This window comes from Ammospiza nelsoni, chromosome 21, assembly GCF_027579445.1.
Source record: "Ammospiza nelsoni isolate bAmmNel1 chromosome 21, bAmmNel1.pri, whole genome shotgun sequence".
Taxonomy (NCBI): Eukaryota; Metazoa; Chordata; class Aves; order Passeriformes; family Passerellidae; genus Ammospiza; species Ammospiza nelsoni.
In genome coordinates, this window is record NC_080653.1 from 9,183,448 (window position 1) to 9,206,476 (window position 23,029).

At 45.2% G+C, this 23,029-nt stretch overlaps 3 protein-coding genes across 5 annotated transcripts; 2 read left to right on the plus strand and 1 right to left on the minus strand.

Moving 5' to 3' along the window:
* Positions 1-1,171: 1,171 nt before the first annotated feature.
* Positions 1,172-11,542, minus strand: SKA2 (spindle and kinetochore associated complex subunit 2). Its single transcript, XM_059487158.1, has 7 exons — positions 11,442-11,542; positions 6,029-6,118; positions 5,177-5,353; positions 3,875-3,961; positions 2,831-2,870; positions 2,083-2,204; positions 1,172-1,668 (listed from the first exon to the last, which is right to left on the minus strand). The coding sequence occupies exons 1-7, from the start codon at positions 11,472-11,474 to the stop codon at positions 1,618-1,620; spliced, it is 600 nt and encodes a 199-aa protein (XP_059343141.1). The 5' UTR covers positions 11,475-11,542; the 3' UTR covers positions 1,172-1,617.
* A 448-nt stretch (positions 11,543-11,990) lies between these two features.
* PRR11 (proline rich 11) lies at positions 11,991-17,006 on the plus strand. 3 transcript variants are annotated; one of them, XM_059487103.1, is made up of 10 exons: positions 11,991-12,162; positions 12,831-12,942; positions 13,307-13,454; positions 13,636-13,758; positions 14,028-14,270; positions 15,082-15,192; positions 15,670-15,779; positions 15,894-15,953; positions 16,040-16,136; positions 16,469-17,006. In XM_059487103.1, the coding sequence occupies exons 2-10, from the start codon at positions 12,833-12,835 to the stop codon at positions 16,532-16,534; spliced, it is 1,068 nt and encodes a 355-aa protein (XP_059343086.1). In that variant the 5' UTR covers positions 11,991-12,162; positions 12,831-12,832; the 3' UTR covers positions 16,535-17,006. The 3 variants fall into 3 exon arrangements, with proteins under 3 accessions (XP_059343086.1, XP_059343084.1, XP_059343085.1); XM_059487101.1 differs by having other exon boundaries at positions 12,019-12,172; XM_059487102.1 differs by having other exon boundaries at positions 12,019-12,172; positions 15,082-15,180.
* A 512-nt stretch (positions 17,007-17,518) lies between these two features.
* SMG8 (SMG8 nonsense mediated mRNA decay factor) lies at positions 17,519-22,274 on the plus strand. The gene is made up of 4 exons (XM_059487230.1): positions 17,519-19,176; positions 19,920-20,065; positions 20,449-21,324; positions 21,842-22,274. The coding sequence occupies exons 1-4, from the start codon at positions 17,547-17,549 to the stop codon at positions 22,037-22,039; spliced, it is 2,850 nt and encodes a 949-aa protein (XP_059343213.1). The 5' UTR covers positions 17,519-17,546; the 3' UTR covers positions 22,040-22,274.
* The last annotated feature ends 755 nt before the right edge of the window (positions 22,275-23,029 follow it).

Sequence of the window (23,029 nt, forward strand, 5' to 3'; positions counted from 1 at the left end):
CCAGGCACTCTGCAGCTGCAAAAGGCATCCCAAGGGCAACACTAAACTGCCACAATATCGCTGCTTCCATGGCTTTTTCCTTGGAACCAGCCCTAGATCAGAGCTGCCTTTCCTGCCTAGGATTTGGGTTAGGTTTAGGGTTAGGGTTAGACCTTGGGTTAGGGTTAGACCTTGGGTTAGGGTTTAGGGTTAGACCTTGGGTTAGGGTTTAGGGTTAGACCTTGGGTTAGGGTTAGACCTTGGGTTAGGGTTTTGAAACCACAGAACTCAGAGGAGCTCCAGGCACACCCCAGCTGCCAAAGGCATCCCAAGGGGAACGCAGGTGGCGCCTGAGGGGAACCGGCAGGGAGAGAGCCCCATGTTTGCATCTTCCTGTATTTTCCTTTAATTTTCTTTATTTTTCTTAATTATTTTTCTTTATTCTTCCTTACCTGCGAGATTTCAGGAGCAGGGATGGGTTTCTGGCCTCTACTGACAGCTGTCTTCAGTTGCTGCAGCCAGCTTTAAATGAAATATTTAACCCTGCTATAGGCAGTGGCACAGCAAGGTTTGAGTCCTCTATTAGAAGATCAATGTGGTTGAAAGCTACTAAATGAGTTTGTGAAACTGAATAATTGCTTGGAACTGATTAGTTACTCCTCAAAGGGCACACTTGGCAGCAGACACCATAAAATCAACTTATCCTTGTTCTTTCCTCTGCAATACCCAGCCTGTTTCTCTTCCCATCCAACCCCTAAAGCAATTCAAGGATGGGTTCAGAAATCAGCCTTTCCCTCCCTAAGGGCACTAATTTAAATTTCTCTCCTTTGACAGATGTAATTTTTCACAAAAAAAGCCCAAAGTAACTTAATAAAACTTCATGTATCTTACCCTCTCAAATTATGCTGAAATATAGCAATATAAATATTAAAAAGTATACAATATATAGAATGTATAATATATATAATATAGAAATATTAGACATAGGAAAAAATGTTTTTCACTGTTAGAGTGGTCAAAAGGTTGTAAATTCTGGATCCTTGGGAATTTTCAGGATTCTGCCCTGAGCTGCAGTTCAGGGGCTTGGATTGGGCAGTGCCCAGAAATCCCTTCTGACCCTGCCTGGACTGTAAAAACCCGAGGGAATTGACATTAAAGGGAAATGAATCAGGGCAGGGATCAGGGTCAGGAGTCACTTCAACAAAAGTAAAATAAATCTTTATTCAGGAATGCAAGGACAATTGAGAGGCTTGGATTATTTGCCTTTAAAACCCCCTCAGGAATGCAGCAGGAAAGTGGAACATGGCTCACAACATTCCTTAAAAATGCATCAACCATAATCCCTTAAAGAAATCCCATAATAAAAAAAATCCCATAATAAATCCCTTAAACAGCCAAGGTTGAGTGCCAATCTCAGTGACCTTGAACTCTCCAATTTCAAGAATTACCAACAGAGTATTTATACAGAAACATGAACAACTTCCCTACAGTGGAACTCTTCCTCCAGAGAAATTCTTGTTCCTCAATAACCCAGGATGATTCTGAGGCAGATGAGTTTTCTCTCACACAGCTAATTTAACATTTCCTTGTTTGTCGAGTTCTACAATCCCCAGTTCTTCCAGGATTTGAATTCTTGAGTCAGTGGCTTTCATATTCATCTTCTTCACCTATGAAAGACTCAGTGCTGCTCTGCAAGACAAAAACAATTTAGTAGAGCAGGGATCAAACATCAGGTCTGGCAGAAAAAGGCTAAAAAGCAAATGATGGTTAATCGATGATTTTTGTAAATCTCAAATTTATTCAGATTACCATCAACTTTTCTATGCCACTTCAAATCACAGCAGTCATTTGTAAATCTCAGGGTTAAAAAGACAGAATTCCTGAGTTTAAAACTTCCTTTTTTTGTAACATCAGCCTGTCAGAAACCCCCATCACTCACCCAGAGAAGGGGATGGTGAGGGGAGGGCAGGGTTTGGGACATGGTTTGGTCTCAGGGCATTTTGAATTTACAATAAGCTTAACTAGCTGCTTTTATTTAATTTAAAAAGGCTGAAATTCTTTGCAGTTTATAAAAATCTTTCCATTAATGGCTTTAAGCCTTACCTCTTGTTCTTGGTTAAATAACTCCTTGTAAAAATTATTCAAGTCTGCTAACTTGACAATGCTTCTTCTGCTCCTGGGCACACTCAGAAATGCTTCCTTAGTCAATGGGGTGGACTGGGCTTCTAAAAATTGGAAACAGAAGATATTTGTTAAAAAGAAAAAAGAAATGGAAAATATTTGCTTCTTCAGAAATTGCATCAAAGATAGAAAGTGCTTCCATTAGTGTTTGATAATACCCCTAGGTGGGACTAAAGAAAGATTTTCCAGCAAGAGAAAGGAGAGAAAAAACAATCACTGGATCTGGACACTCAGTTAAAAAATCATTTAATTTGAGATCTGATGAGGATTGACAGATTTGGTCTGGCAATGACCAGCTGGCTCTATTTTTTGTGTTTTTGTGGGTTTTTTTTTTTTTACAAACCAAAACCAAGTGTGAAAACTCCTTCCTATAAGCAGGGATAAATGAGTTTAAAAGAAGAATTTCTATGGTAAGATTAGCGCACCATTTCTTCCAGAGCTTAAACACAACAAGTTTTCCATTTCAATCCCAATGAAAGCAAGGAAAACATCCCAGAAACATGGCAACTATTCCTGGAATGTAACTCAGGGGTCAGGTCCTTCTAGAAAAGTCTAAATTCTTCACATAAAATCAGCAGATACTGGTGCTTGAGTGAAAACACTGCAGTTCCTGCCTAACACAGCCTTTATGAAATTAAATCAGTGGGAAGTTGATTTTTTCAGCACTTACCTTCATCTGAGCCAGGGTCTGTAGATCCTGGAGAGGATGGCTAAAAATAAACAATAATGTCAGTATTTGTTAGTGCTTTGCCCAGAAATCTTTTTTTACACTCTCATTTCTGCATGAAATTTACATTAATTACATTTTACCATTGGATAAGCAAAGATCTTGCAGCCACTGAGGTCAACAGCAAAATCTTAGGGATTAAGCAGAGTTTAAAAATGAAGTTTAAAATGGACACGGGAAGATTAATGTGCGAGTCAGATGAGCCTGTGCAGCTTTCCAGCACAGATGTGAGAGGGCTGCACATGACCTGGAATTAGTGAGGGACATAAATGGAGAGCATTTCTCAAGGGAGGAGCAGATATTTGCAAACAAAGGGTGAGGGAAGCTGCAGGAGCTGGACAGGCTCCATGCAAACCAAGTGTGGCAATAAAGGGACACAAAGTGTGACAGTGTGAAGTGAGAAGGAGGAAAAGTCAATCAGAAAAACACCCTCTGTTGACCTGCTTTAATATTTTTAATATGAGACCCAGAGCAGATATTTGCAGATAATTATATTGGATAATTACACATCAAGCTATGGGAGAATATCTGACTTTTTAAATAAATATTAATTTAGATCTAAGTTCTACTGCATTACAGTTAGAACAGATTGTTACTCATATCCCAAAATTTGTTTAATATTTCACAGGAAATTAAATTTCTCCCCACATTGGTTTGAATCAATGACATCCCTCACTCCCACCCAAATGTTTCTTTATCAAGAAGATCAACCAAGTGCATTCCCAAGAAACACAAACATATCCCAATTAAAAAATAACAGGAACAGAATCTTCCATCAAAGCTAATTTCTCCTTTGTGGACCATCTAATTGGAACAATTAAAAAAAAGCTTAATCTGTACAGAATAAAAATGAAAAGGCTTGTTAAGGAATTTAATCCCATTTCTGAAAAATCCCATTCATTTGAGAGGTATGAAATCCCAAAACCAGCCCCTCCTGCACTTGGGGTTAAAGGTTTCTGGAATTCTGACATTCCATGCCCCAATTACCTCTTGCACTGAAAATTCCATTTCTTTCCCAGTTTTCAGGTTTAACAGCTGGGCTGCAGTCTGTTCTGCTGCTGACAGAGGTGAGTTCTGGGAAAACAAGAAAAAGCAAGCACAGAGAAGTGTGATCCTTCAGTTCCTGAGGTGCTGATATTTACAGAGGGACTCAATGTTTGTGCAGCCCTTGGCTCATGGAAACTCACAGTGAACTCCTGATTTCCTTCCTCTGAAAGCAAATGTACAAAAAAAAGTGGTGCTGAAAAATCAACCATGATCTCCCTCTAGCACCAATACTATAAATTAGTCAAGCAAGAGAAATTTTTCAATTAAAAAAAGGTATTTAATTTCAAGATTTTTATGGCTCCAGAAGTTCGATCCATCTTTGGTTTAGGAAATATAAAAAGTGAAAGAAAATCTTTATCTTAGGAAATATAAAAAGTGAAAGAAAATCTTTTCTTAGGAAATATAAAAATTGCAAGAAAATCTTTACCTAAAGCTCTATATATAACTCAAGAAAAGAATCTTCCAGTTTGAGAAAATCCAAGTATAAAGTTATTCTGGGCAGAATATCCTCAAAGCACAGTAAGATATGATCTGTTTTCCCTTTTGTGACATATAACCACTGTCTTTTAAATCATGATACAGCCCATTTTGTCTATCAAAAGTTACCAGTAACTGTTGACAGATTAATAAATCTGTCTAAACCTCCATCACTGTCATTAGAATATTGGTCTAAATCACCTCATTTGTAAAGGGTCAAAATTAATGTTTTCACCTCTTCAATAATGAAGCAGTGTCTGAAGACCACTTAAGAAAATGTTGTTTGTTGAGTTTTTTACCAATTTAAACATTATCTTAGGAAAAACAGCTTTGGAATAACAGCAATCCCAGGGTGTTTGTTACAATGGTTTAACTTTCCCCCTTTAGACACTAAAAATTTGTCATTTAAAAGCTTTTTAGCCTTTTAAACCTGGTTTCACTTTGTGTTTTCTTTAAGGTGTCAGTGTGGCCCTGAGGAGGGCACAGAGGTGTCAGTTGCTATGAAATGACCCAAATTGTGTCACTCTATGGACACTCCTCAGCTCCAAATCTGAACAGCACTGATTTTAACTGCTGGGATTTTCAAAAACAGCTCCAATCCTGCCAGCATTCCTTCTGGGAAATTGTCTCCTGATCTTCTGCAAGTCTGCACAAACAATAATTTCCAGTGGCACGCAAAGGTTACAAAGTTGGCGTTCACTGCCAGCAGTGAAAAGAAAGTGATTGAAATGAAAATTTTGATTTTAATTAAATTTAAAAACCCACCTCCAGCTGGGTTTGCTGCTGCAGTGCCTGCTCAATCTCCATGGCTTTCCCCAGGGCAGCACGGATCCTCTCCATGGATTCCTTCCGCTCCAGGGAAATCTTCTCCATGCGGGCACACAGGGATTTGTACCTGGATTTCAGCACTGGGATCTCCTTCAGGAGAGCAGCTGGGTCCTCCTGTGTGAGCAGAACACTTAAATTACACTAAATGGTAAAATTCATGTGGTCACACATCAATTAAAAGTGTAGGTGTGAGACATTTAACATGAAATAATCCTTTACAGGAGAAAAGGGATTATTTACAAAATCCTTGATGTGATGTCATTTGTTGTTTTCCTCTCATCTCTCCCCCAAATCTGAATTTATTCACTGCTTGTTGGCAAGTTTATCTTGGTTCTCACAGCAAGGGTTTTAGCTCAGACTGGAATCTGTAACCTGAATTTAGGTGCCAACACCACTGATTGCTCAGAGCAGAACATGGGAGAATTTCATTGTCCCAAGAAACCAAAGGAGTTAGGTTGGAATTCATATGAGGCCACTTATCTTGATATATGATGCAGGAAATAAATAAATAAAATAAAAATAATTAAAATAAAATAAATATAATAATAATTGCCTGATAATAATATTATTAATGGTAATAAAATAGTAATGATTAATAATAAATAAAATAACAATAACAACAATACCAATAATTATATTAATAATACTCATACTATTACTACTACTACTGCTACTAGTCCTGACAAGTATATTAAAGAATAGCCAATTATATTTCAGGTTTAAAGAAAAAAAATACCCATTTATGACCAAGTTCATGCAATAAAATGGAATTTCATCTGGAAATACTACCTCTGGTGCTGTATCCTCAGGAAGACTTTTCATTATTTCAAGCTCCACTCTGCGCTGAATATAATCCAGATCAGATTCTGCTTTCTGGAACTAAAATATTTAAGGTCAGGCACAGTTTATTAAAACCCAAAAACTGCAGACAAACCCCAGGCTGTGCTTCAGGAAAGCAGGAGGCCTGACTTTGAAAAGCTCAGAGACCATAAAAGTTTTCCAATTGAATTTCATTCAAATATAAAGGGTTCTGTTAGCAAAACTACAACACTCAAGTTATTTACACAGAGTTAATTCAGGATCCAAGAGAATCATCAGAGCTTTTATTAATACTCATATTAGGGATGTGTTCTTTCAGATGGCTTTAATGTCCACAATACACTTTATTATTCCCTAATAAACCAGCCTGACTAATGGATGACATCACTTTTCTTTCCTTGGGATGAAGAAGCCACCAGAGAATTGTCTAATTGCCTTGTAAAACACTCTGCTGATAGCATTACTACTTAATTAATTTTAGTCTGCAATTTTAATATCTGTTAAAGACTTCCACTTTCAGGAAAGGCAGTTTCCCCAGCTCCCAAGCAGCTCATTAACTCTCTGACACAATAATTCAGTGATTTTACACTCACAGAAGAGACAGTGATGAAAGCAAATTAAAAATGGTTGTGACCTCCTGAAGTTGCTTTTCACTGTTTATTTTGAAATTAACCCCAAAGTGACCATTCCAATTTTTTTTAAGGTTCAAAGCAAGGCTGTATTTGTTGTAAAGGAATAAATATCCACAGTCTGTGGTCAGGCTGGGATTCCAATATTTATGTTTTGAACATCAGCCTGTGAAAAATGCAGGTATTTTATGATTGTAAGTATTAAAATGAACGTTATATGTGTTGTGTTAGAAAGTAATGCTGGATTAATTCTCTTAAGTACTGTGTTAAATATAGTTTTAGGTTATAAAAAATGTTAAAATAGAAACTGTGCCATGTAGGATAGTTTATTTAAAGAAAGGACTGGCAGTGAGATAGCAGCCACAGCACGCCTGAATCTTTCAGAGAAAGAGAATTTATTGCTGTATTATCAGGAGAAATGAATTTCTCCCTGCCTCAAGGTGCTGTTGGGGTTCAGAGGAAGAAGCTGATGATGACCAGACAGAATCCTGTGTTTGAATGGAATTTATGCATCATGTGTGAGGTGTTTGTTTTTAAGGGTTAACCCTCTGTTAACTGTGTCCTTTTCAGGCTTGTGCTGCCCAGAAAAGGGACCCAGACATCCAGAACTCTTTGTATTTATTGTCTCATATTGTCCTCATTCAAATTATCCAAATTATAATTAATGGTATTACCATTTTTATAACCATTTAATTACTATTAAACTTTTAAAATGTCAAAAACAAGCGACTGGAGTTTTTCACAAGCCTTAAGGAATGGCCATGGATGCCTTTGGGAGTTTGGAAATCCAGCCTGAAGGAGCAGGGTTTGATCTGCAATAAAATCCCCTTTCTGAGGGGTGATGGATGATGCTCCACACACCTCCAGCACATTTTCAATAATAGCTTATGAAAAGGAAAATAAATCCAGTGAAGAGCTGGAGCATCCATAAATCAAGGGGAAAGCTTTCACCATAATTCACCATCTGCCCAGCAAACTCCTTCCCACACCTGCCCCAGAAAGCAGCCAGGACAAAACCCAAGAATAAATAAAATACTTTTCCAGCACACTGTACATTTTTAAAGAGCTCTCAAGGGATTTCTTCCCTGACTGCTCAATGGTTTCTGTTCTCCTCCACTAAGAAGTATTTCTAGGTTTTCCTTTCCATGGTAGACACCTCAAAAAGAACATTTTTTGCTTTTCTCCTCTGCCTTTTTTTTTTTCTCATTTTTTTGCTTTTCTCTTCTGCCTTTTTTTTTTTTTTTTTCTTTTTTTGCTTTTCTTCAGAAAAGCAAAAAACATCAGTTTGATGAGTTTTTGGGAAAGCAGACAACAAAGCTGCTTTCCAAATGACCCATTAAATATTCAATACTGATATTCTGACATTTCCATAAGGAGCCAACTAACACACTGTGATTCAAGAAAATAAAAACTGGATGTGAAGCTAAATGTGGCCAGAATTTTAAGCTTATTAACACAGTTCATTAGGACTGCTTTTATTTTTGTAAATATTTACTTCTTGCTGCATTTCACCTGCAAAAATCCCCCCTTCGCATTCTAGCTCAGAAGCATTTGTAGGATGATTATTTCACAATAAACCACACAGAAAATGCGGAGTTTGATGTATAAATGTGTAATTTGACCCATCAAATATTCAATACTGATAATTTGACATTTCTATAAGGAGCTAACTTACACACTGTGATTCAGGACATTCAAAACTGGATGTGAAGCTAAATGTGGCCAGAATTTTGTGAGGACAGTTTGTTATGACTGCTTTTATTGTTGTAAATATTTATTTCTTGCTGAATTTCGCCTGCAAAAATCCTCCCTTAATATTCTATATAAGAAGCATTTGTAGGATGATTATTTCACAATAAACCACACAGAAAATGCAGGGTTTGAGGTGTAAATTTGTAATTTGACATTTCCATAAGGAGCCAACTAACACACTGTGATTCAAGAAAATAAAAACTGGATGTGAAGCTAAATGTGGCCAGAATTTTAAGCTTATTAACACAGTTCATTAGGACTGCTTTTATTTTTGTAAATATTTATTTCTTGCTGCATTTCACCTGCAAAAATCCCCCCTTCACATTCTAGCTCAGAAGCATTTGTAGGATGATTATTTCACAATAAACCACACAGAAAATGCAGGGTTTGAGGTGCAAATGTGTAATTTACTCACAGGTTTGGAAGGAAATGTTAGCAAGTGCAGAGGGCTCTGCTCTCAGATGCTTTGACAATACTATTGCACTGCTCTCTGTATAGCACAGTAGTGCAATAAAGTCAGAGCACTCGTTAGCAGCAACAATTCTGGGCACAAATCAACCACACACTCACCAAAAAAAGGGAATAAAAACCACATCAACTCAGCCAGAGGATTCTGTGGATGGTGAAGAGCTGCACGAGGTTAAAGCTCACCAAATCCTAACACACAAAAACTCACATTATTATTATTTTTATCCTTCAGAATTTGCCATTCCACTGATCGTGAGAAGGGGGGAAAAAAACACCCAACAAGAGATGTGCCAGAAATTCAATTTCAAACTGTTTGGTGCTTTCTAAACTGGAAATTCCATTTCCAGGTGTATTTATGGCTTGGGTTTTCCTCCCAGCAAGCTGAGATTCCAACCTGCCATCAGCCAGATGTTGTTAAACTGCATTACAGGGAATATCTGCTAGACAGCAGAGTTTATTCTTTGTAATTTCCAGTGTGAATCACAGTAAAATGCACTTAACAGCTCCATTAAATTCACTTAAAACTCCATTAAATGCACTTAAAAACTCCATTAAATGCACTTAAACACTCCTTGCCCAGCTCTGGGGATGGCCTTTACCATGGGGAGTGAAAACACCACCACAAGGAAGGGGTGCTCCAGAAATCTCAGGGATTATTGGGATTTTTAACACATATTGAGAGCTGGAGGACTCTCAGGCTTGGGAGCTGCTGAGATATTTTAAAAAACACCAAGAAACCTGGGAATGGAGTGGAGAAAGGGGATTTTTGGGGATGTACACAGAGCTGAGTGACCTCAGCCACGTCTAAGACAGGGATTATGGCATTTGTCATTAAATGGCCAATGTTCCTCCTTAAAAAATAATAAATAAAAATAAACCAGTGGCAATCTCATGTTGTGGTCTCAGACAGATTTTGGGCTTGTATATGATTAAAAAGAATAGAGAATAATGCAGATTGTATTGCTGGCCAATGCCCTTTTAACATTGCACTGCTTTTTGTGCATCATCACCAGTAGTACAACATAAAAAGGGCACTGGACAGACACCACTCAGGCCAGAGGAGGTGCAGGATCCCAAAAAACAGAAATAAAAATGAACTGAACTGCTCTGAATGAAGCACTGCCAGCTCTGTGATCTGTTCCATAATTAATCTAACACTGATGGTGCTCCTGTCACAAATAACCATTGATTACCTGGTTGGTTTTGTTATTTTCAGACCCATTTTTCTCTTCAAGCTCCCACTAATTACTTTATCCCTGCTTCCAAAAGGGAGCTTTCCATGAAATTCGTGTCAAAAGCTCGAGGGAAATAAGAAGTGTTATTTTATCACACTTGTGTGGAGAGAGCTGACTTCACAGGAAATCCAGGACGGGGAAACAACAAAGCAGAAGGGAAAGGAGGAGACACAAAGCTGTGAGATGTGAGATTATTCTAAATTCCAGCATAAAAGCCCCTGTTAGCTTAAAGAGGGCAAAAACACCTCTCTGTTCACACGTCCTAAAATGAGAATTACTTGAAAGCATGACTTTCAATAAACATGACAATAAATAAATTCAGTAATTAAACATCTAACCCAAGTATCTTTAAACATATTTCGAAATTAAATTAGGCTTCAGAAAAAATACAGAGTACTACATATGTGGGCAAAAATAGAAAAAAGACACTGTAACAGGAAGATGAAGGTTTGAGGGACGGCACGAGGAACTCGGCTGGTTGGACACCGCTCCCCAGAGCCCTCACGCGTGAGGTAAAAAATGAAGCTCTCATTTGTAAAAGGAGAAAAAGGAGGAAAAAACCCTCATTTTTTCCACTTTTCCAGGAGTGGGGATGGCAGAGAGGCCGTCATTCCCTGAGGGGCAGCTCCGTGGAACGGAGAGAAAAGCGGGGAAAACTCCGCGATTTTGGGACTCGGCCCCTGAGGGCTGAGGGGCCATCGCCCCGCTCCCCCCGCGCGCGGCGCCAATGGACCAGCCCAGCCCGCCTCTCCCCCCTCCGTAACCACAATGGTGCAGCCCAGGTGAGCGCTTCACCCTCACCCCCCTCTGGGAAAAAATGGACTAGTCCGGGAGCTCCGCTCTGCCCCGCGCCCCCCCTCCCGCCGCGGGCACATGGAGCGGCCCGGAGCGGCCGCGTCCCCCCGCGAGGCGGGCAATGAGCGCGCCCACCGCCCCCGCCCCCCCCCCAGGTGCGCGGGAAATGGCCGCGCCCTGCCCCGCGCTGAGGGGTGAATGGAGCGGCGCAAGCCCCGCCCCTCGAGGAGCGGAGGGGGGGCGGAATGGACCGGCCCGGCCGAACCCGCCTGACCCGGACGCGGCCGGCGGGCGCCCCGTCGAGGGCGGCGCGGGCCGCGCTCAGGGCCCGGATGGGGAACGCGGGCGCGGCTGAGGGGCCGCTCTTCCGTCGCGCCGCGCCCGCGCGCCCGCTTCTCCCTCCCTTCCTCCCTCCCTTCCGCGGCGGCCCCGCGCCCTCCGAGGCGTCGCCGCCGCCGGCCCGCGGCGCGGCCGCCTCTCAGCGCGGCCGCCGCCCGCCCTCACCAGGGTCTCGAGCTTGGTAACCGCCGTCTCCATGTTGAATAGTTGACATTCCTCAGGCGGCGGCGGGGAGATCCCCACCCCCCGCGCCGCGGCACGGGAGAGTCGGCGGCGCCCATTGGCCAGCTGTCACTCGCCGCGCGCCTCCCATTGGCTGGCGGCTCGCGGGGCGCGCTCGCCATTGGCCCGCGGAGAATGTAAACCCGCTCCGAGGTACGGCCGAGCCCATTGGCCCGGAGTGGGCTCCGGCCGTGATTGGCCGGGGCGGGGCGCGCGGTGCTGGCGGGAAGCGGTGCGGGCCGGTCCGCTGCGGCCCTGAGGGGGCGGCGCCGCCGCTCCGCCTCCCCGGTTCTCTCCCGGTCGCGCCGGTAGCCCCGGCGGGGCCGCTCCTCGCCCGGTTCACCCCGCCGGCCTTCCCCAGCCGAGCGCTGCCCGCAGCCGATTGGCGGCACGGAGAGCGCTCGTCCAATGGCGGCGCCGCTCGCCTCAGCGCGGCCGGGCCGGGGCGGGGCAGCGCCGGCCCCTCTCCCGTGAAGCGCGGGCGCGCCTCGGAGCGACAGCCAATCAGCGCGCGGCTTACATGCGGCGCGTGGGGAGGCCGGCAGAGAGCGGCGCTGCCATTGGCTGGGCCCGGCGCGGGGAGCGGTTTGAATCGGCGGCGGCGGGCGCGGAGCGCGGCCCGGGGGACGGGGCGGCCCCGGACACCCCCGGGACACCCCCACAGGTGTGTGCAGGTGTGTGTGTAGGTGTGAGTGACAGAGAAATCCCCGCTCTCCGTGCGGGATCCCGATGAGCGGGGCTGGGATGTCACCGATCACCGGTCAGGGACCGGCCCGTGCCGCCCCCGGCATCCTTCCGTGTCTTCTCCGTGGCTTTTGTCACCATTCTCCCCAAGCGTCGTTTTCCCCAAATTCAGTGCTTGGCACGCCAGCCTAACGAAAAACTGAACATCCGTTTATTTTTATTGTGCTTTCATATTAATAGTTGCAGCATTTCTATTCAATTGATAACATTTCTAATCACTTTCTTGTATGTTTACACTTATTTATAGTATTATAAATAATGCTTTTCATGTGTACTTATTTAACTAATTCATATTTTTATTTATAATAATTATTTTTTAATGCTATCTATTATACAAATAGAAAAGGGGAGGAATAAGCCCATATAAAACGGTGCTTTCTGTGTGCAAACACATCCCCATGGATCATATGAAATTAAGGACGTGTTTTCTATCACTGGTCCATGCTAATTCCACCAAGGCAGCTGTGAGTAACCTCTGGCTGCATTTCTGAGGTGCTGCCTGTGCTATTCTCTTTGGTGGCAGCTCTGTCCCAATGTATAATTTGATTTATCTCTCTACAACCATTTGCAATGTGTCTTTTTCCCCAGTAATGGCAAGGTACAAGAAATGCAAACGAAAACGAAGATCCCGAGCCAAATTTCGAGTGGAAAAGAAGAGAAATGCTGCAACCCCCCGGGGCTCAGTTTGTCCCTCTCCACGGTAAGAGGCTCTGCTTGAATTTTGCCTTCTCACCCCATCCCTGGGTTTGTTTTAGCTCCCAATGGCTCATGGAAAAGAGGAAAATATTTGTGCCAAGTCCATGGCACTCCATGGTATCTTTTGGTGTGACCTTGGGGATCTTTTCCAACCTTAATGTTTCTATGATTAATAACCAGGAAAAGCAATTTGAATAAAAAAACTATTTCCAACAGGATTTTCCCCCATTCTGTACTGAAATGTATCTTGGCTTTCTGTGATCACATTTGCTCTGTTGTTACCTGCTTGTAATTTCCACAGGATTGGTCACAGTTACTTTATTAAAAGCTGAGATGATAAATGAAATTCTGGCCTTGTTCTGTTGCAGGTCACCAGCTCCTCTCCCTCTGAACTCATCACCAGCCCCAAAGTGTTCCCACTGGCCTTTAGCCTTGCCCAGTGTAAAAAGTGTGGTCAGACCCTTGACAACAGCAGCATCATTTCTTTACTGGTGGTGCCAAAGCAGAGTTACACAGGTAGATCCTTCCTTTGATATTGGATTTTTCTGTTTTAAACAGGGATTAATGCTGTTTACTTAGAGGGAAATATTTCACTGTACCAATTTCTTTTGTTCTGTTAGTACCCCTCCTAAAAATCATGTTGATCTGAAGAAAATCAACACACAAACATACATAATCTGTTTCTTTTTATGCTTAGAGCTTTCAGGTGGTTAAAGACACCATATTTCCATCACAAGTCTACTTAAGGGAACTGAATACCTTCAGGGAGAAGCTGGAGAAGTTGGAAAGTGAATTTGCCAAGCTACAAGGAGCCCTGCAGGTCAGTCTCAGTCCAGCTGGGGCAGGGCAATATTTGTTTGTGTGAGGATCAGGAATTGTGTGAGGATCAGGAATTGTGTTCAGTGCAGATGCACTGAGGTCTGAGCAGCTCCTCAGGGGCATTCTGTGCACCCAGAGCTGCTGCTCCCTCACAGCAGGAGGGTTTATATCTTTATACCTCAGCCTTAGCCAGCACCTTTGTTCTCTAAAATCCCACCTACTTTTTCTGCTGGATTTAATGTTCTCTTTATTTAATTCCGTCGCTTTCAGATGAACAGTGTGGCAGCTTCGCCTTCAGAAAGTTCCCTTTGCCAGAGGTGTCACAAGCCAGTCCTGAGTGCTGCTGTGGGGACACAGATGGATCCTCCACCCTCAGCATCCATGCCTGTGTCCATCCCTCCTCCTCCTCCTCCTCCTCCTCCTCCTCCTCCTCCTCCTCCTCCACCGCCGCTGCCTCCACCCAAACTGCCTCCAGCTCCTCTCCTCCTCCAACGGGGCACAGCCTCTAAACTGGTAGGGAATCAGAGAGTTCCTCTGCTTTTTGTTTCATGCCTGAGTTCCTTTTGGACCTGGATTCCTCAGTGTGGGATCTCAGCACCTCAGGACGGAGGTGCAGAGAGGCCGAGACCACCCTTGGGGGGCTCGGGAGTCCTGGAATGTTGCCAGAAGTGTCTGGTGGCTGGACTTTGATCCTACACAGGAAATGACACCTGTATGAGGACTGGGAGGAATTCACTGGGTGTATGGTGAAGGGATAAGTTAGTTAGAGTGTAAAACACAGGGTTTAGGATTTTGGTACAGGGGGGTCTAAAGAAGTAAGATGGAGGAATTGGGGCGTGTCCTCTTCTTCTTCTTCTTGGCCTCCATCTTCTGTGGTGATGGTGGCACTTTGGGATTGGTTATTACTAAAAGTGCACCGGTTAATAAGGGTAGAAAGTATTGGGGAAAAATGATAAATATTGTACACGTAACTTCGGGTATAAAGATAAGTGACCGCCCTGGGGGCTCGCAGTGTGCCCATGGCTGGCTGCTGTGCAGACCTCTGTCGGGCTGAAAGAAAATCTTTTAGATAAACAATTAATAAACACCAAGACCGAGACAAGATCAGAAGTCTCTCCTCGTCCTTTGAAGCGCCGGGCTCTTCAAGGCCATCCCTGGGCCTTTCCAGGCCACCTAAACAGCACAGAAAACCTTACAAGCGGCGTCCCTGAGCTATCTCTCTCCGAACATAAATCAGCCGGGAGAAAGTAGAAATTTACACCTCAGCACATCACTCTGTGAGTGCTCAGTCACTTTCCCTTCCTGATTTCCCCTTTGCCTTCAGGCAGCACCAGTGAAAAAGGATGGGCCCGTGCACATCACCCTCAAAGACCTCCTGAATGTTAAACTGAAGAAGACAAACAGCAACCTGAGAATGGACAAGGTAAACTGGAGGGTGAGTCAAGGGAAAATCCACCCTGGAAGTGCTGTATTTCCTGCTTTTTTCTTTTTATAAATTGATTCTCATCCAGACACCCAGTGATAGTTTTAAATGACCATTCTAATTCTGCGCCTGGGCTTTGGAAGGGAAGAAATAAAGTGACAAACTCAAATCTCACCTGGCACTCAGGACAGCTCTGATTTTACATTAAGGCCATGCAGCTTTCTGTTTTATCAGTAGATTTTTGGACTCCTTTTGCCCAGCTGGAACTTTGTTTGCAGAAAAAACACCCCCTGTTTAGGGTTTTGTTTTGTTCTGTTTTTTCCTAAAACTATTTTTATCCAAGGCACGTTCAAATCTTAATAATTCAAAAAAAAGCATAAAAGCCATAAACCACAAAAATCTTTCAGGTTTATTAAATATTAAATGGATTTCAGGGTAGTGAGACCTTCTGAAGTTTTATTTGGGGTAACATTTCTCTCCTTGCTGTAGGAACAATCACCAGTGAAGCCACGCAGGGCATTAATTACAGTCACAGATCTACAGAGTGTTAATCTGAGACCTAAATCCAAGCCATCACCTCATGCTGCAAAATCTTTAATGTAAGATTCTTTATTCCTTGATTAGATATTAGATTCTTCTGTTTTAAACAGTGATTAACACTTTTTACTGAGTGGGAAACATTTCATTGTACCAATTTCTTTTTTTTCTCTTAGTACCTCCCCTAAAAATCAGATTGATCTTCGGAAGCATCTGAAGAAAGTCAATATAGAAAGGTCTGTTCCTTTCTGTTCTCTTTAATTGTTTTTTTAATCTAGAAAAACTAGGGAACTAATCAAAGTAATCATAATTGCCTTTTCAGAAGTCCTGGTGGCACTCCTCTGAATAGCAAAGAAAACACTGAATGTGGCTCTGGGCTGACCCCAATCATGACACGGGCACTGCGGCGCAAGTTTCAGGCAAGTCACTCTGTCCCTCTTCTTGGAATCATAAAAATCACAGAATTCCTACTGATTTAAGGGCTCTGCAGAATGGACATGCCATTTTGGCAGGTTATTTGACAATCCCAAGAGGAAAAATTGCTTTTTTTGGTGGCCAATGGGGTGCCTCAATGCAACTTTCATTGTCATAGTTCCACTTTGCAGAAGAACAAAATGTGAGGGTGAATTGCGTCTTTTATTTTACTGATTTGTTGTGTTGGTTTTAAGGTGCCAGCTAAGAATTGCACTGTTTTATCTCAGTGATAATGAACTCAGATATCCAACTTCTGACCCTTCCCTTCTTTTGACAGATGGCTCACCCAAAGAGTCCCTCTCCTGCACGGCTGAGTGCTGCAAACAGCTTTGATGAAAAGTAAAAAGGAAAGTAGGTTTATGGAGCAATTTTCCATTTGTGGTCAAGAAGACACTTGAATCCCATTTTTATCCCACTCAGGCACATGTATTTGTAAGTAAATGTAGTGCACAGGAAAACAGGGCATTGTGAAACCCTGTAAAGCAGATTGTGCTTTTTATCTCTCTCTAATGTCTCTCAATTTGGTTGCATCTTTATTCATAATGGAAAAAAAATAGGAAGTTGCCCAAGTCTTTTGACACCTGGGTGCTGCTGAAGCAGGGACTGTTATATTCCTAGCACTGGTGCTGCTTGTCATACAAATATGTATTTGCTGAAATTCAGTATTATTATATCTTTTTTTAACAAAAAATAACTTGACGGTATTTGTACACTTTCAAAGAAAAAACAACAGTTTAATGCACTAACGTTATTAAAGTGGAAAGCTGCAAGCTTCAACAAAAGTTTTGCTTGGAGAGCCTGTGGCTACAAATGTCAGAGGACCTTGTACTGTGTATCACTGCTGGCTGATCGCGATTAAAAGGCTGCACTGCTTAAAGGCGAGGAACTCAAAACTTCCTTCCAAGTCCAAGTCATGGGGTGGGCAGAGGTTGTGCCTGTAACGCGGTTTAGCTCACGATACAACCCAGGACCAGGGCAGAGTGGTGGCACAGCCCTGCCCGGCATCTGGGCACGGTGCCCGCGGTGTTCCCGGCTGTGCGGAGCCGACCCTCGGGAGCGATGGGGACCAGCAGCGATCGCTATGCTGTCACTCCCGGCCGTGCGGATCCCATCCTCGGGGACGATGGGGACCCGTGGCGCTCGCTGTGCTGTCGCTCCGGGAGCGATGCTCGCCGCGCTGTCACCTCCGCTCGGTCCCGCCCCCCGTGCCCGTGTCCGCGCCCTCCGGGGCGGGGCCGCTCATGCGCGGGGCCGGGGCCGGGGCTCCGCCGCTTCCGGAGCCGGGAGCGGGGCTGGGAGCGATGCCGCTGCCCGGGGCCGGGCCGCCCGGGGCCGTGGGCACGGCCGTGGGGCCCATGAGCCTGCGGGAGCTGCTGCTGGCGGCCGAGGCGGGCGGCGCGGCGGGCGGCGAGGAGGAGGTGTGCGTGGTGGGCATCTTCGGCAAAACCGCGCTGCAGCTCTGCTCCGAGAAGGAGGCCCTGGTGAGCACCGTGTGCGACCGGCAGGTGTTCCCGCTCTTCCCCGAGGAGGATCCCGAGCTGGCGGACGGCGCCGCGGGGCAGGACGGGGACCCGGCCACCAAGGACTACAACCAGCTGCAGGCGTACTACAGCCAGGAGAGCCGCGTGCTGTACCTGGTGCTCACCTCCATCTGCGACACGCCGCAGCTGCTGCGCGCCTGCGGGGACCTGGCGGCCGCCGAGAACAGAGAGGCCGGGCCCGGGCACCCCTCCGGAGGCCCGGCCCCGCTGCCCCACGCCGAGGCGCACGAGTTCTGGAAGCACCAGGAGAAGCTGCACTGCCTGAGCCTCCTGTACCTGTTCTCCGTGTGCCACATCTTGCTGCTGGTGCATCCCACCTGCTCCTTCGACATCACCTACGACCGCGTGTTCAGGGCGCTGGATGGGCTGCGGCAGAAGGTGCTGCCCTCGCTGAAAGCTGCTATCAAGGACTGTCCTGTCGGCAAGGAGTGGAAGCTCAACTGCAGGCCATGCCCTCCACGCCTCCTCTTCCTCTTCCAGCTCAACGGGGCTCTGAAGGTGGATCCGCTGCCAAGCAGGGGTCAGGACCCCTGTGGTCACCTGGAAAAGCCACCCCCCAAGAAGCATTCCCCCAAGAGGAGGCTGCAGCACGCTCTGGAGGATCAGATCTACCGCATCTTCCGCAAGAGCCGCGTGCTGACCAACCAGAGCATCAACTGCCTGTTCACCGTGCCCGCCAACCAGGCGTTCGTGTACATTGTGGCTGGAGGGCCCCAGGATGGAGATGATCCCGTGGCCATGCTTCTCGACCAGCTCCGGAGCAACTGCACCATGAGGGAGACTGACTCGCTGCTGGCTCCCACCCTGTCGGGACCCAGGAGGTATCAGATGATGAGGCACGGCCGGCAGCAGCTCTCCTTCCACGCAGAGAGCAGCAGCTCCAGCTCCAGCTCCTCTGGGCAGCTCGTGGACTGCACCCTCAAGGAGTTCTTGTGGCAGCACGTGGAGCTGGTGCTCAGCAAGAAGGGCTTTGAAGACAGCGTGGGGAGGAACCCGCAGCCCTCTCACTTTGAGCTCCCAACCTACCAGAAGTGGGTGGCAGCTGCTCTAAAACTCTATGAAGTGACCATTGAAGGCAAGGACGATGACCCCACCTGTGGCGAGCTGAGCTCAAAAATCATGAGCAGCATCAAAGTTTTGGAGGGCTACTTAGACATAGACACCAAGTTCTCCGAAAACCGTTGCCAGAAGGCTCTGCCCATGGCCCACAGCGCCTACCAGTCCAACCTGCCCCACAATTACACCATGACAGTGCACAAGAACCAGCTGGCCCAGGCCCTGCGCGTGTACAGCCAGCACGCCCGGGGCCCAGCCTTCCACAAATACGCCATGCAGCTCAACGAGGACTGCTACAAGTTCTGGAGCAACGGGCACCAGCTCTGCGAGGAGCGGAGCTTGACGGACCAGCACTGCGTGCACAAGTTCCATCTGCTCCCCAAAGCAGGTAAAGGTGCTCACTCGTGCTTTGGTTTCATGGTTCAGTTTTGTATCTGTGTTAAAATGTCTTAGGCTGAAAGTACTGGCTCTGAAGTGTTGTGGGAGGTGAAAGTTTGCAGCTTTAAAGCGAGGTGTTCAAGGACTGGGTGTGGCACTCGGTGCTGTGCTCCGATTGACAAGGTGGTGACCAGGCAAAGGTTGGACTCGGTCATCTCAGAGGTCTTTTCCACTCCAGATGGTTCTGTGATCATCTCTACAGTGGGATCATAGCAGAGCTGATGCGCAGGTTTCCTTTATGCTGAGTTTAGGAGCCAGTCCGCTGTTAGTAGCAACTCTTACTCTGATTTTCTGATTTTAGTAGTAACTCTGATTCTGTCTTACCAGCTAAAAGCAATTACACTGGAGTCCTCCTAATGAGAGGAACGTAAGAACAAAATTCTCTAAAAAGCATAAGCATCCCCCTTTGCTTTAAATGACCTGGTTGATCAGGGAGTCAAAACTGACTTCTGCAAGTTTATTGCAGGCAGAAGAACTTTGAGCCTTCAGGAAGAGGTTGTAAAAACAAATAAGATTTGGTTTAGTGGTAAAACCTCCACTGGAACTTTGCAATATTAAAAGTGGGAAAGGGAGGAGTTGCTTGACAAACATTTTGTATTTGTGTATAGCAGGGAGGGAGCAATGGATGAAGGGAATAAAGAAAGTTGTGAATGGTGAGCAATTTGCCCAAGGTCTGATTGATTTTGCTTTTAGGGGAAAAGCCAGAAGCAGACAGAAATCCCCCAATTCTGTACCACAACAGCCGGGCTCGTTCCACTGGTGCCTGCAACTGTGGAAGGAAACAAGCTCCTCGGGAGGACCCCTTTGATATCAAAGCAGCCAATTATGACTTTTACCAGGTAATTCAGGTCTCTTGGTGCTTCCAGCAGTGCTTTTGTTCCAGCTGCAGAGTCTGTATCCTGAAGTGACCACAGGTTTCCTCTTAACCTTACCAACTTTTTGCTTGGGGGAGACATTTCTGGGAGCAGAAATGGGCTGACCAGGATGGGCAGTTCCAGTCTTTACCACACACACAGGAGCACCAGTTTATGCAGCTGTTTACACTTTGAATATGTTGGTCCATGGGAATTCTAAATAATCAGGTCTGTGGGCCGTGTTCCCATCGCTGCTTTGGTTCTCACGTGGTGCAAACCTCTTGTATCTTAATTGTAGCTGCTGGATGTTGTGACTCTGAGCTCCCTCATCTCAGGGTGGATACTAAACCACCTTTTCTTTCTCGCAGCTGCTGGAAGAGAAGTGCTGTGGGAAACTGGAGCACATCAACTTCCCCATATTCCAGCCAAGCACACCTGACCCAGCGCCTGCTCGGGACGAGGCATCGCCCGCCCCTCCGGAGGGCGAGATGGAGAAACTCAAAGAGAAGGAGCCTCAGACTCAGGGAGAGAGCACAGGCCTGAGCTTAGCCCTGAGCCTGGGCCAGTCCACGGGCAGCCTGGGCACCTACCCACCCGATGCCCAGGGTGCAGGGGACACCGCAGAGAGCCACGGGCAGAGCGGGGACTCCAAGGGCGAGAAGAGGCCGAGCCTGGTGGATCGCCAGGCGTCCACTGTCGAGTACCTGCCCGGGATGCTCCATTCCAACTGCCCCAAAGGCCTTCTGCCCAAATTCTCCAGCTGGTCACTGGTCAAGCTGGGGCCTGCTAAGGCTTACAACTTCCACACAGGCTTAGATCAACAGGGTTTTATCCCGGGGACAAACTATTTAATGCCTTGGGACATTGTCATCAGGACCAGAACTGAAGATGAAGGAGACTTAGACACCAATTCCTGGCCTGCTCCCAACAAGGCTGTTCCTGGGAAAAGGAGCGCCGTGGTGATGGGGAGAGGCCGGCGCAGGGACGACATCGCTCGGGCTTTTGTGGGCTTTGAGTATGAAGATGCACGAGGGAGGAGGTTCATGTGCTCGGGGCCTGACAAGGTGATGAAGGTGATGGGAGGGGGGCCGAAGGAGTCGGCCCTGAAAGCCCTCAACTCCGACATGCCCCTGTACATCCTGTCCTCGACGCAGGGACGCGGCCTCAAGCCCCACTACGCCCAGTTCATGAGGCTCTTCGTGGTGGTTCCTGATGCTCCTCTGCAGATCACCCTGACCCCTCAGGTAGGGAGTGCAGAGGGAATCTGGGAGCAGCAGAGGCACGGCTGGTTGGGGAAACATTAATTAAAACGGTGCCAAGAAACTCCAATTCAAACCAACTTCAGCCCAGACACTTGTTTCCAAAGTATCTGTTACATAAGCACTTGTGATTTCTTACACTTTAAATTTATACTTTGTATAAAGTAAATATACAAAAATATTTTACCAAGGATGAGTTATTGGCATTCCCTGCTATTAAAAAAAAAAAAAAAAAAAAAAAGCTAACAGTGACTCTTTAAGAATACTTTGTCATTTTAAATGTCATGGAGAAAACCAGTGACTCATTGCTCAATTATTATTAGTAGTTACAATTTGAATTTAAGACTTGAAAAAATGTAGGTTTTCCTAGTTGGAGAATTCTTCACCATTTCTTCTATTTTTCTTTCAATACACATTTGAAAAAAAACTCCATTTGCATTCTATTACTTTTTAAGGTAGTAATGATGCTTGATTACCTATTCACGTTTCCTTTTGCCTTTAGGTTCAGCCAGGACCACCACCCTGCCCTATATTTTACCCCGAGAAGCAGGAAATCACCCTTCCCTCTGATGGACTCTGGGTGCTGAGGTTTCCCTACGCCTACGTGACAGAGCGGGGGCCCTGCTTCCCTCCCAAAGAAAGCCAACAGTTAATGAGCTACAAGGTTCTCCGAGGAATCCTGAAAGCAATCACACAATGAGAATGGTTTTGGGTATCTCTGTTTGAGTTTAAGAAGGCTGCCTTCAATCCACCTCGTGGGTTTTGGTTACCCAACTGTTGTCACTGCAATTGTGTGAAGCCCCCACTGTATTTCACTGGAATGCGGTGAGATTGGAAATAAAGTTGATATCAAAGCAGGAAAAGGGATCTGAGACATGTGAATTTTCCATTTATTAAGTTTTCATTTGTAAAAAATAAAAGCTGGTTTTCGTAAAGTGCTGATCTTGTATTACTAAATGTTTTGATGACAGTGCTTTTCCCCATCCTGTATTTTATATACCTGTTTAGGAATATTAAAAAATTAGCACTGCCTGAAATCAAGAGTTTACTTTGTCATATTGAGGCAATGATGAACAAAATATTTCTCTGAACAAGCTGTTTGTATGTAAATTATGTTTTTAATGTGATGATAGGAGAAGTAATTTTGTCTTAAAAAAAAAAAAAGATACTGCAGTTCTGATGTATATTAACAGCAAAGCCAGAAACTGTGCTCACCTGTATCAAGTGACTCTCAGTGCCAAAAAATCAGCCACAGTAAATCGACTTTTAACTGAGGTAAGATGGAAGGCTGTATGCCGAGACCTAATTTAATTTCTAGAATATTTGTTTCTAATTAGCATGCACACAAAATTTAATTTGCCAGTTTGCTATAGTATGGTAATTACACTGCATGACCAGAGCTGAGACCTGGTTTCTGCTCAGAATACGACATCTGTGAGGGGCTGGCTGAGGAAAAGAGGAAAAGACATATCTTCATATGGAATACAACATTAGGGCTGCGGTTAGATGGTCTTTAAAGATCTTTTCCAAGCATTTCATGATTCTGTGATCTCTCAGGGGCTGGATGTGGGAAATGTCATATTCCTTCCATTTGGAATATGACATCGCTGAGGGGATGGATGAAGAAAACACATCCCTGCATTCGGAATGTGATATCTCTGAGGGGTTGGGCGTGGAAAATGCATCCCTC